At 31.4% G+C, this 14,047-nt stretch overlaps 1 protein-coding gene and 1 long non-coding RNA gene across 4 annotated transcripts in view; one reads left to right on the top strand and one right to left on the bottom strand.

The window, feature by feature from the left end:
- Positions 1-892: 892 nt before the first annotated feature.
- Positions 893-14,047, bottom strand: part of LOC106470508 (synaptic functional regulator FMR1-like) — a 93,988-nt gene continuing 80,833 nt past the window's right edge. For all 3 annotated transcript variants that reach the window (XM_013931076.2, XM_013931083.2, XM_013931069.2), the window contains 2 exons: positions 5,855-5,992; positions 893-2,122 (listed from right to left, as the gene is read on the bottom strand). In XM_013931076.2, the coding sequence (XP_013786530.1) occupies positions 1,755-2,122; positions 5,855-5,992 (506 nt within the window). In that variant the 3' untranslated portion in view covers positions 893-1,754. The remainder of the gene's footprint in view (positions 2,123-5,854; positions 5,993-14,047) is intronic.
- The window catches only part of LOC111088834, a 1,311-nt gene continuing 1,135 nt past the window's right edge, over positions 13,872-14,047 (top strand). Inside the window, exon 1 of the long non-coding RNA XR_002613227.1 lies at positions 13,872-13,943. This is a non-coding gene — a long non-coding RNA (uncharacterized LOC111088834). The remainder of the gene's footprint in view (positions 13,944-14,047) is intronic.

A 14,047-nucleotide genomic window follows, 5' to 3' on the forward strand; every position in this document is an offset into this window, starting at 1 on the left:
GTTTATCGTAGTCAATATATGACGATATATATATATATACGTAGGTGTGTTTGTTTGTAATTAAGCACAAAGCTACACAATGGACTATCTGTGCTCTGCCCACCACGGGTATCGAAACCCGGTTTCTTGCGTTGTAAGTCCGCAGACATACCGCTGTACCACTGGGGAGCATGTATGTAGGTGTGTGTACATAAAATAAAGTTGCAAAAACAATAAACCAACAAGGTTAGGTCAGAAGACGCTGTAATTACACAATGATGAGAAGTGAACTTTTATTAGATATAGATTAAGTTAGGGTAAATTTATATTTTGAAAAATGTATAATTTCTCTACATCCAAATGAATATCAATACACTGCATTAATTTTGTAAAACACGTAACTTATTAGTGGAATAATAGATACAACCACGTGCGAGCATCTTTGTGGAATTTTTTTTTAAACTATCTGTTGTTAAAATGATCAATGATCATTGCTCTTTTCTGGCGAAAAAAGTCTTGTAATTGATATTTTCAGTGTTTTTTTTTAACGATGTAACTTTTTTGTTATTCCTGAACTATCAAAACATACACTATTATAATAATGAACAAAACGCAGTAAACTTTTCCTTAAAGTCTGAAAAGCATCTATTTCGTAACTTACGATTACGAGAACTGCACAAACCTTCATAAGGATAATCGTGATTACAAACACAAACTTTCTTGTTCGTGGAATAGTCATTTCCGCAATGTTCATAACAAAAATACGTGAATGAAAAATAATGCACAATTTTCCACCAATCTTTCATACTGACTTACTCAACTGATAGTTAAAAGAATCACCTCTATCATTAACTTTCATATAGATCATAAAGTAAAAGAGTATTCTGGTGTTAGATAAAATAACAAGCATGTCTGGGATGGTCAGAATTTTTATTGCTTTGAAACAAAGACATTACAAGACATCAGAACGGTTGCTTTTGCTACCGATTTAGATTGACCAAAGATTCATAACTTGGCTGCTACAACTTGTTAAGTATCAAAAGTGATTAGTATCAAACGCTTTGAACAGGCTAATACTATGATATTTTGTTACTGAAATATGTAAGAAATCTTGACTACACAAAGTGTGTTCCTTAAAATCGGCCATGTTTCTATTATCAGTACAAAAAAAAAAACCTTCAAAAGCACAAACTACACAAACATAAATACATTCACTTTCCTGGAGACTCATTTTTGTGAAACAATATGTTCACTAGTTCCTTATCTATTTAAATGCCAAATGAAAACAATAAATAACGATTAAAGGTTCAAAGGCAGATACCCCAATTACAGGGTCACTGGGGTCAAATTAAAAATGATTAACTCAAACGGACCAATGTATTAGTATAAACGCATAGGATCTAGGTTATACAACAGCTTTGTTCAACCAAATTCTTCATGGCAACTATAAATTATCACACGAAGTGGTGCATTCAACCAAGTTGAGCAATTATATCTAAAAAAAAGATCAGCTCAACACCATTTTTTTCATTGAGAGTTTCATGTTTGATTTTCTATGGCTATGTCTGGATTCTTACCTTTGACTTTCAGATTATGATGTTTAATACAGACAGTGACATAACTGATGCAAGTCAGAAGGGCAAACATCTGCTAGGATTAAGTGATATAACAGTAGCTATGACAGGTGTTTGCTTATATTAGGGAAAACAACAAGTTCATTTTTTTATATTAATTTCAGCACCACGACTAACTGAATAATTTAAGCCAGTAAATTTCTAGGCTGTTCCATTGACAATCTGTTTATTATTAGACACTGTTGGCTCAGTTAATTTTTCTGATCTGAGATGAGACTGACGAGGTTCCCTTTGTTGCTTTGGAGGGACAGAGTTAATATTCGCTAATCCTTTAGAGGCTTCACTATTATCTTCTCCATTTGTGCTGCTGTCTCGCTCTCTCATAACTGCTCGAGGAGGAAAAGACTTATCTCCACTCACTCTACCTCTTCCAACTTCCCGAGGTTCTGAATATCTATTATCTACCTGACGTGGTTGTTCACTGTAAAATCGCCCATCTTCTTGACGCTTATTACGCCTTCTGCGTCGCCGTCTTCGGCTTTGAGACCCTTCAACAGATGACACACTTTCTGAAAAAAAAAAACACCAAAAAACTTTTATTAATTAAGATACACAACAATAAAGTGAACATTAAGCATGTAAAAAATAAATTATTTCTGCCTTTATAGAATACAGCCTTTTCTCAACTGCAAACAATAAATAACAAAAACATCTTGGAAGACAAACTGATACACATACACACACACTGAATATGGTCAAACATAAAAGGTTTAGAAGCTTTGCTTAAATTTTGTCCATAATATATTTTAATATTAACTGTCAAGGTGTAACAGAAGACACTAATCTAAAAAGCTACCTTTTATTAAAACATGAAATAAGTAACTACAACATCAAACTCATCTGCACTTTTATATAAAAAGCAACAGGCATCATTTTATGAAAACTCTGTATTTCCAAAAATCAAGCTTCAAGTTTTTCTCAAGACAACTTATACTGTTGGTTAATTTTTTTTCAAAAAATTTCAATCACTAACAACAAAAAACAATTTACCATGTCATATTATGGTAGTAAGAAAAACAATTTTTCCATTAAGAATGATGAAAAAATCATGTACATACTATTATGTTAAAGAACAGTTTGATATAAATCATTACATCCATGCTATTTCATACAAAGACATACCTATGGATTTCTGTGTAATTAGATTGTTGGAATGGGAGCTTGGAAACTGTTATCCTTGTACACTTGATGGATTATTGAAAGCAATCAGAGAGGGGTGATGTGTTTTGAACAAAACAGCCTAATGCTGAAGCCTTTTGCAACAGAAACTCTGCTTAGAGCTATTTTTAAAATTCACAGTTTTCAGATATTGCATGAACGAATGAGGCAACAAGGATTGTGATGACATGGGAAGGCTCCCAAATTATGTGAATATAATGTACTCAGTCTGTGAAAGGATAAAAAAATTCCTCTTTGTATGGAAATCCAATTGGAAAATAATGGTGTCATGGCCAACACAAAAAGATTCAGTGTTATAAAATATGGAATTCTGACATTTAATGATGAACAAGTAGTAGTCTTCTAAATGAAAAGAAGCATCAACTAAGAAACACCATCTGAAAAACAATGGCTTTACACCTCTCATACATCACTAAACCATCACAACTCGCTGTTAGCAAATTGTGTAAGGTCAAACCAACAAAGTAGGAGAATAAAAACGGAAGTTCCAAACTCTGGGCTGTAATTATTAAGCCACCAAAGCAAAATAATCTAGCCACCAAGAAAAAATTCACTGAACAAACCCTGCCAAAAAGATCAAGTCTATCAAGAGAATCCTCTGGGTAATTCTTGACTCTACATACACTCATGTAAACAAATACTTGAAAATTTCAGCTGGACCTAGAAGAATATGCAAAGAAGAATTATATCAACCAAAATACATATCTCTCTGTGACAAAAAAGTCACAAGATTAAACAGTCATCCAAAAGAATGAGTAAAGAAATTTTGAAAAAACAAAACAAAAAGTAAGAATAAGAAAATGAATAAACACCTGAAAATATTGTTATAAACAAAATATTGCCTGACTGTAAACTTTTTGTAATTGCAACTCATAGGAAAAGTTGATCAGCATACTGAGGCAGATAACATTATAAATCACTCTCAACTGGCATAAGGATAGAATTTCAATAACAGCAACATCTAAGTAGCAGACAGGATACTTTATTCCACATGAGACAGGGTTCACACAGTCTTAAAAAAGGTTTAAGAAGTCTTGAAATTTAGTTCTATAAAATTGGATCTCTCTATGTACCATGTCCAAATAGGACATTGGTGACCATGACCTTCCAAAGATCCCTTCTCCTTGAGGCACATAGAATTTCCAATATCGAAACATTCATCCATTTATATAGACTCTTGACATATGTCAACCTCTGTCTTCCAAGGCCTCCCCTTCCTTCAATCTTTCCAGTTATGATCAGACTTTCTACCTATATATTCACATGGATACTCTTAAGCAAATTAGAGCATTACAGAAGCAAGTAGAAGCTCAAACCTTAAGACTTTCCAATCTGAAGTCTGTTCATCAAGTCTCATATAACAATATATTTAGGAACAGCCTCTTATTTATATTATTACAACTGGGAATATTTTTTTACATATAATCTTGTATATTTCAACATATTCAAAAGTAGTCTCATATATTCTAATCAGAGGTCAGTCTTTCTCCCAGAGGTAGTTTCATATGCATCATTACACCAATGAGCATTCATGTACACACCATAAATCTAAGATTAATCATGCATGTTTCATTACATCAAAGAACATCTTTTATATACTAACATTACTCTTAGATGAATTATTGCATAGATGATTACTTTCAAGTGAAGTGTTGTATATTGTTATTAACTTTCTTCAATTGAAAACATCTAGATATATATATTATTTGTTGATTTTTGGTTATAGGGAGCTTTCATATCACATGATAGGTGTGGATTAACAACGGCCAGATTCTTCTTGATAGTTTCAGAATATGATAGGAGCATTATAAAAATGAATGTTACTAGAGAAGATGTTTATTGGTTTACAAATCTATTAGTTCAGTTTTGTGAATTTGAGTTTGTATTTCAATGAAGAAACAGAGCTACAAAATTAGCGAGTGCAATTGTAGTGGCAGCAAAATTAATTACTGCAAAATTACGCCACACATATATTTAATAATTTAATAATTAATACACACATATATTTACAGATTAGCTGGAAACTGCAAGTTTGCATGTATCTCTGCATGGACCCAACAAACCTTCATGCCAGATTTGGTGAGGATCCATCAATAAGTAGCGAAGTAGTGGTAAAAAATGCAAAAATGGCCATAAAAACTGCAAAACTGAAAATTTGTATGTATCTCCCCATGAACCCAACAAACCTTCATGCCAAATCTGGTGAAGATCCATCAGAAGGGGGTAAAGTAGTGGTAAAAAACACAAATATGCACAGCAAAACACAATACTGAAAATTTATATGTACCCCTGTATGCATGTATCTCTGCATGGACCCAACAAACCTTCATGCCAGATTTGGTGAGGATCCATCAATAAGTAGCGAAGTAGTGGTAAAAAATGCAAAAATGGCCATAAAAACTGCAAAACTGAAAATATGTATGTATCTCCCCATGAACCCAACAAACTTTCATGCCAAATCTGGTGAAGATCCATCAGAAGGGGGTAAAGTAGTGGTAAAAAACACAAATATGCACAGCAAAACACAATACTGAAAATTTATATGTACCCCCGCATGGACCTAATGAGCCTCCATACCAATTTTGGTGAAGATCCACCCACATCAATCCTATTATATTTATATAGATATGCTTTGCTTACATACATTTCACTGAGGAACAATTTTGTATAACTAGTACATCTAAGAACACACTTAAACTTACCTTTATTCAACTCAAGTCGTGCACAAGCAAGAGGAAATAAGGGCTAGAGAAAAATATTTTCAGGCAAAGAAGGTAGTAGTGTTCCATAAAATTCTTAAAGCTTTTTTTTCAAAATGAAAACTTATATATCTGTTTAGGAGTACATGAACCTTATAAATTGACTAAAAATATACATTAAGTATATAAAGACAAGAAACATGATCATATAAACATAAACTTCTTTATGAAAAATGTCTTATCCATTGAATGTAACATACAGAATAAACAGTTTGAATACTTTGGGTAATGGTAAAAATCACAATCAAACTGACAACATGAAATGTTTTTTTTCTTTTAATTACGAAAGCCCCCCCATCTCACCTCTATCCATGCTTGCAACACTTGACACTTCGTGGCTATCCAATACAGATTCATCTTCATCCTTCACACGACGACGTCCTTTTTGGCGTGGAGGAAGGTCCAAAACTCTGCCATCGTCAGGAGTTTCTCGACGTGACCCTAAAGATAAAGATTTAACTTAGCATCACAATTTACTAAAACAACGCTTGACAGGTCATTAACTATAACTTCATTAAAATCCAGTTGATCAATCTATTTGTATGTTTTGCAGATATATAACTAAAGAAACTTTATCAGCACAGCCTAATATATTCATTTAAATACCAAGAAAAAATGTCATATTCAAGTAGTACATGAACATCATATAAAAATCATCCATGTCAAAAGAGAATGTTAAGGGCTACGTATTCACTTCTTGTTAGTTCTTTGGTACATAATGTAAATATGCAAGTATGACTGAAATATATAACAAAATCTAAAGCTCCTCCCTCATAACTGAGGGTTTATACTACTAAAATTCAGGGTTCAATCCTAGGGTGTCCATAGCCTAGATAATCCATTATACAACTTTGCATTTAAAACAGAAAATTAAAAAAAACGACAAAAGTTCCAAATAGATACAGTTCAATGCATTCATGCAGCAACCTAAAACTAATTAGAATTTCCAAAGAAACCCCAAAAATTACATTCTAACAAATTAATATGTTAAACAGGCAATTTTACACAATGACAGAGCTAGATGATACTGAAAATGCAAATTATTTCAATGCTACACATGATACATATGAAGGGTTGTTTTTGTGAACAATTCTCACATGACCATGCACGTGATTTATCACCAGCTAACAAGATCTGATAGTCATATTTTGCAAGCCACAATATTGTATCCTTATGTGTAGCAAATATAGACTGATACAGTGATCACTTATAAAGAATTTTAATTTGATTAAGAAAATTGTACTATAAAATGATGAAACCAAAAGAGAATGGATATATTGGATGAGGCAATTTACAATTTCTTAAACATACTGGAAAAGTCCAAACAACTCATAGACAAGAAATGGTTGTATCTGAAAGATATTATCCATTGCTGAAATAGAGCACTTATTTCCATCATGAAAGATAATTAACATTTTGTTTTCATAGGGAGAACTTATTCCAAAGGAGGTTCTTTTATGCAAGAATTGCTTTGGAAGGATATCATCACCATCACAGGAATTATCTATAACAGCAAGCCACAGAAAAGAAGCTTTGAATGGCAAAGTTACTCTTTTCTACCAGGTTAATTTGCTGAAGTGAAACTGCTTACATTACAGTATTCTTTGCACAGTTAAGATGTCCAGAAATTTATATAATACCACAGCAAGTGTATATATTTTCAAATATCTTTTGGATAAATAATAAACAATTCTGGATTTTTAATTAGTTGAATAACTTCTAATCAATAAATGTTTTAAAAAATCATATTTTAAATTATTGAATAACGTGACAACTTAAACTTAAAATTGATATTATGAATCACAACTAATCAAAATTTTAACTATGAAATCATGTCTCAAATTGAAGTTATTAACTTTAGCCTAAGAATCTATATTTTGTATCTCTAATGACCAATTATTTGATAACTATGTTTTTATTTTATGTTATTTTAATATAACTAACCCTATATGCATGGATGGGGGTCAAAGTGCACATGCCATGAGCTTTAAGAGAGTGCAATTTAACACAGTATTATATTATTTGATATCAGTATGATCAACTATTCATCTTACCCAGCACTGCTGATTTTACAACAGTTTGTGGTAGAGGATAAAATACACAGGGAGAGATAATGAAAAACACTTTTCAATAAACCAACCCCATAAACATTTGGATAACAGGTTTAATCTAAATATATAACTTCTAATCTCATAAAGACAAATTATAAACATGTTTGCAATATGTAGCTAAAACATGATAAAAAAAAAGAAAACAGCCCAAGAGTACATGATTTTTAATAATGAATAGAATTGAAATAAAAAAAAAGATTGTACCTGCTTGTGGAGTTTAATAAGCAAACAGAGCAAAATTAAATTAATACCAAAATCTCAGGTTACAGTCACAAACGAAAATCAGAATCAAGGCTAATGGATAGAGGTGACTAAAAATTACACAAAGGTTAATGTCTCAAATTATCCCAAAGACACTATATGATAGCCATAAGTGAATTATTGGTATTTCATGCAGATTATTAACAGCTAAACTAACCAGGAAGAAACTAGAAAAATTCCCATAAACTGTTTTGCTTTTTTTTACTAATCAATGCAAGAAAAAAAAAAAGAAACTTTGTTATGTGTTAATACATGTCATTTATTAGCATCTGATAGTGAAATGATCACTGTAGTATAGCATTCATATGTATTCTTTTATAGATGATTTTGACAGTGTTCATGACAAAATTTAAATGGATAACAACTGCCTACTTCAGAGTGACAATTGGGGAGAGTCTTGGAGGACTAATAAGTTCTTTCCACTTGATCTACTTTTATAGACTTCGAAGAATTTACCTTCAAGTGCCACTCTGAACTAGGCAGTTGCTACCAATTTCAACTTTGTTTATCCATATGTGACTTTTTTTGGGATACATACATACATACTATTATAGCTATGACTTTATGGCATTTAATGCAATTAATGGCTACCCCTTTTTTTTGGTTCACACCTTTCCCAACAACAGTATTGTTTTATGATAACTATGTGATATTTCACTAGTTGAAGCAGTTCACAACAATCCCTTTAAATCTACAATGCTATTCTGTACCTTCTTACAAATGTTTAAACTACCACAAAAAATCTTTCCTTCAAGTTTTTTTTATAACTTAGAGTACAGGAAGACTAAAATGTTCTACATTTCTACAAAATCAATGAGCAAAATTAGAAAAAAAATTAGTTCATGTGCAAACTTCGATCATGTAAGCTATCCCATTCAACATTAATAGTACAGGCAAATTATGTAATCAATTCTTCTTCAATCATCTACACAAAAACAGTACATTAAAACAGAACTTTAAGGTGACTTCATACAACTCAGAAGAAAGATGCACAAGTGGAGAATTTAGGTTTTAATTGACATACCGTATGAGAAAGGCAGCTATGGATTATATTATCACACAATATAGAAAATAAAAGAACCAGCTGATGACTACAGTTCTAGAGAAAAACAGCATCTGAGAAATGCAATTTCAGTTAATAAATACAACTACAAACTCAGAACTACAATTTCAACCAACATAGCAGATAAGGATAACAGCTAAAGACAAGATTTTTAGGCAATACTTAAGAATACAACATGAAAACTACAATTTCAGCTAACACAGCAAGGAGCTGAGAGCTTCAGCCACTGGTAACATAGAATGTATAAGAGAACTAGCTCAAAAACAAGCAACACAGTGAATACAAACAGCAGGTACAAACCAGACTTTCAGGTAAGGTAAAAAAATAGGGATAGAAGCTAAGGACTAGTTTCATAGAACACAGCTGGTAGTAATATCAACTGAAGGCTAATATTTTATGCAAAATAGCAGACAGAAGAACCATATGAAACCTAGTGTTGCAAAACATAGCAAACAGAAGTGTCATCTGAATCTACAGTTTTGGTTGACATTAGAGAAAGATGACACAATCAAAGATAAATGTTCCTCACAACATAACACAAACATAAAAGCTAAGCAGTACAGATTCTAGATACAAAGCAGTTATGAGTTATCAGCTAGAGACACGATAACAGATAGGAATTGCAGCTTTTGGCAACATAATAGGAAACTAGATGAGGCCTAAAATTGAAGTAAGATCAAAAGAACTACAGTGTGTTATTTAAAGGCATACATATATATATAAAACCATCTATAACTATCTTTCATTATTGAGGATTCCACATTGCTAAATCATTAATTTTCGCAATCTCTTCACCATCACACGATCTTAAAATTAAGCTGATGATACACACATTTTGCTGTAAACATATATCAAACTAGAATATAAACATGTAAATACGACTTTAAGTAATTTGACTTTAAAAAGACTGACATGGAATTCACTTGTTCCCACAACCCAATTCTTATAATAAACAAAAATTACAATTAGGATGGCCAATGTAACCAACTAATGATCTAATTACTTTTATGTTATCTCGCTTTCTAACTTTTTTACCTTGCTTTCAACTAACTCATCAAACAGCACACTTAAATATAATTGTATTAAAATTTCCTTCCATCTCCTGTGCACTGCTTCAGTATTTGATTTCCCCAAACCAGGGAGCGGCCTTTATTTCTAGGTACCAAGTTCGTCGTCATTTTTTTTAGATCTTCTTTAAGATCATTTTGTATAAACATGACTACATATTTTTACTTTACAGCAATTTTAACCATTTCTTTCTATTTTCAGACAAAGTATAATTGATTTGATACTTACTATAATAATATCCTCCATACTCACAACTTAGTTTGTTTTGTTAGTAATTATGGCTTGATAATTAAAAAATTATAAATGGGTGTTAATCATGCTGATAAAATTCACTGCCCACAAATTTAGAATTTCTCCTTCATTCATACAAAAAAAAAAAAAAGAGAGAAATGTTTTTTAAGAGTTACATGCAGAGTGGCCCTTTTGTAATGTTTTAATATTTTAGTTAACAGTGACAAGAAATTCTCAAGGCATGTATTGTTAAGGCAGTTTTTTCTTTGTTCACATAGCATTATTCTGTATACAATCATATGATTGGCACACATTCAAATTATGGTTTACTTTTATAATTTGTTGAGAGAAAGTGAGAGTTCATTTGAAGCAAAATTTGTAGTGATGGTATTAAGGCAAGCATGAGACTTATAATTTCTCTCAATGTTTTTTTTAATGATTATTAATTTTTGTAATATTTTTATATTGGTGTATAATTTCACCATTGAGAATGCATAACAATGTTTAAAATTGTAGAATATGATAAAATATCACAATATTTGTTTCTTTGCTTGTAATGAAGCACAAAGCTACACAATGGGCTATCTGTGCTCTGACCACAGTGGGTATCGAAACCCGGATTCTAGCATTGTAAGTCTGCAGACATACCACTGGGGGGGCATATCACAATATTTAGCAACTGCACATCCATTTCTTTCATCAATTCTTCCTCTGTAAGTAGATATGTGTTGCCTATATCATAAAACTAAACATGCTCTGTGCACAATATTAATTTCCTACTTTAAAACTGAAACTGTGATGGTGATGACAATAGATTAGCAATGAAAACATAAAAGTTCTAATAGCCCTGAAATAACCATTCTAGAAGGGTGATGATAAACTCAAGAAATCACTTTAAAAAATATACCGATTATACCGAGAAAAAAAAATTCACAAATATTTCTCCTGCCACACATCAATTATTTTTCTAAAAAAAATGGTTTCAATTCTGAGTTTAGAAAAGTGATAAAAGCATACTGCAATTATTTGATATTGATAATTATTTTTGCCCTTGTAAAAATGATCTGAAAAGCCCCACTTCTTATAAGTTTGCAGGTAATGGGCCAACCATTTCTTTTAACCATAATAAAAATCTGCAATTTGTAAACACTTCTTTTTTTTTTATTGTATATCAATCTGGGAACACTTTTTTATCTTCAGAGAATTAAACTGTTTCTACTATAATACTAACTCTTTCTGCAGATATGCTCACTAAAAATAATTCACATGTAAATGTAATGACCCATTATTTCTAGTTACTTCATCTTTAGTTAGTGGATATTTTGTATCGTTTATCAACACCAAAGAAACAGTTATGACCCACCCACACACACCTCATCTGTTTCCTTCTGAGCTATCCTCTGAAGTGAAAAACTCTGAATACTAATAAATATTTTCCACAAACATAAGTTTGTAAATACATATTTTTGCATTGTAACAATTTAAAGAACTTTCCTTACGTATCTTTAGAATTTTCTTTGATTTTCACATTTGTGACTGTTTCACAAAATATACTAAATGTCATTATTTGGTGTTCATCACATATTGTTAAGTAAAATGTTCTTTATTAACAAAATACAAGAAAATATATTCATTTTTTTAAGGTGGGGGATTATTGCACTAAAGTTGATTTAATTGTCTTAATTTTTTGTCATAGAAATGTCTAATCTTCACAATCATTTCATAAATGGAAAGTTAGATAAGTTGAAACCTCTGCAAAGCTTATTTGAAGCTATAACTCTCAAGTTTCTTCTAGATGTGTTAATTCCTTGTCTTTCCTCTAAACATTTTTTTACATTTATATTCTAAAAATGAATTATATAAATCTTGAAATTTCTTTTCAATAATAGTTCATAAAAAAAAGTAAATCAGTTAGGAAATTCCATAAAAAAAAAAGAGAACCCACACAAAAAAAAAGAAAGTGTGTATACGAAAGAAAAAATTTAAATAATTGCATCAAAAGTACATTAAAAGAAACTTCTACCATGTAAATTACTCTGCTTGAGGCACAATGTGTAGTAAATATGTTTGGTGTTACTTTATATAATTACCTCTAAATGTTTTTACACTTGTTACTGGTTGAATATATTATTGAAGTTACATTCTTTAAACATGGCTGAAAGGTAAGAGAAAATATTTCACTAGCTACAGTTATAACTAAAGAGGAATTTTTTTAATGATGAAACAGATTTTGATAAAATCAAAACTGGAATGACCCTTTCAGCCCTGTTTTTTCACAAACCTTCTTTTATTCTTCTATCTACTTGTTAATACTACGGAAATCTCTAAGAATTAATCATGCATTTTAAAATCACACATATCATTTCTCTGGTGATATCAGTGCGTGAGATGCAAGCAGGGTAGAAAGGGTCTAAACCAGTAGCTGGCACAGTCAAATTAGATTTAAAAAATGAAACAAGATTCCATGTGACAATTTTCCAAACTCGGCAGCTTTATTACAACATGAGGAAAAATTACCTCTTTATACAAAAATGAACTGAATGTGTATAAATGAAGATCCATGGGAAAATGTAAAAATAATTAGAAGCTTTAGGATCATGAAGTACAATAATGTGGCCAAAATTGGACACAAGACCCTTTCTTGTCTGCTTGGCTCACTCACCTGGGAGTAAGCAATGGTTTGTTCTCATATCCGGGATAACAAGTCATTGCCAGGTTAAAAAACAAAGATATTTTTGTACTAAGTACCATGAGTTTGTTATTAAATGGTAGGTTAGTCTGGTTAATTATTACAATGCTGGGCAATACGATACGAGTTGGCAGTTCACAAATGGCACAATCTCAACAGCAACACCGAACAAGTTAACTCCAACTCTAGATGTAGAATATGGTTAGTGAGCCACACAGATTGTTCTTAATCAGATTTCACAAGAACTCAAATATTTAGTTGCTAATGACAGAAATTTCATACACATCTCATCTATTAAGAACTAAACATATAATAAATCTTATCCTATTTTTTAAGATTTAATGGCCTCACTAACTCATAAAACACCAAGATGTCAGTACAATGAATTGAGTCACACTTCACTTTTAAAGGTATGATAAATGTTTGCTTATCAATAAAATATCCTCTATTTTCAATTCACATCAAGATCTTACATATTCCTTGACAATCAAAATATCCATAGAACTTTCTATTATGTTCAAGTCATCTTTCAACAGATAATAAATTCTATGTTAAGGAATGTTTAGCAGGTTCAACCCTACACACTTTTAATAAAGTATTATTACCACTGAAAGAGAAAAAAAGAACAGACATAATCATAATGAAAACTTTTTCATCAAAATGTACATTGGAGAATACTTCAAAACCTCCAACCTTATGTTAAAATCATTAAGTTATGAATTATTTAACAAAATTCATTTACTTTTGTCATTAGTATTTGAAAAGTCAATGTTAACTTACACATGATTTTAGTTTATGTAATGGTTATTTTCTTTTCACAGTACCTGCAGGGGCTAATCTAGGCCATTTATGATGTTGGTTACGAAGTTTGGTCACACTTATCCCTAAAAAAAAGGGGTTTAGGTAGTGTTTTTCTTACATCCTACATTTTATTTCGATCGGTAGCTCATAGCTATATAAATACGATAAGTGGGGGGGGGGGGGGGGGGGGGCAGGACTACGTACGAACCTAAGTAAAGTAAACGTAAACTAAACTTAACTTTTTTTACGTTAACGAAACTAAAAGTAACTAA

Source organism: Limulus polyphemus, unplaced genomic scaffold (assembly GCF_000517525.1).
Source record: "Limulus polyphemus unplaced genomic scaffold, Limulus_polyphemus-2.1.2 Scaffold105, whole genome shotgun sequence".
Classification (NCBI taxonomy): Eukaryota; Metazoa; Arthropoda; class Merostomata; order Xiphosura; family Limulidae; genus Limulus; species Limulus polyphemus.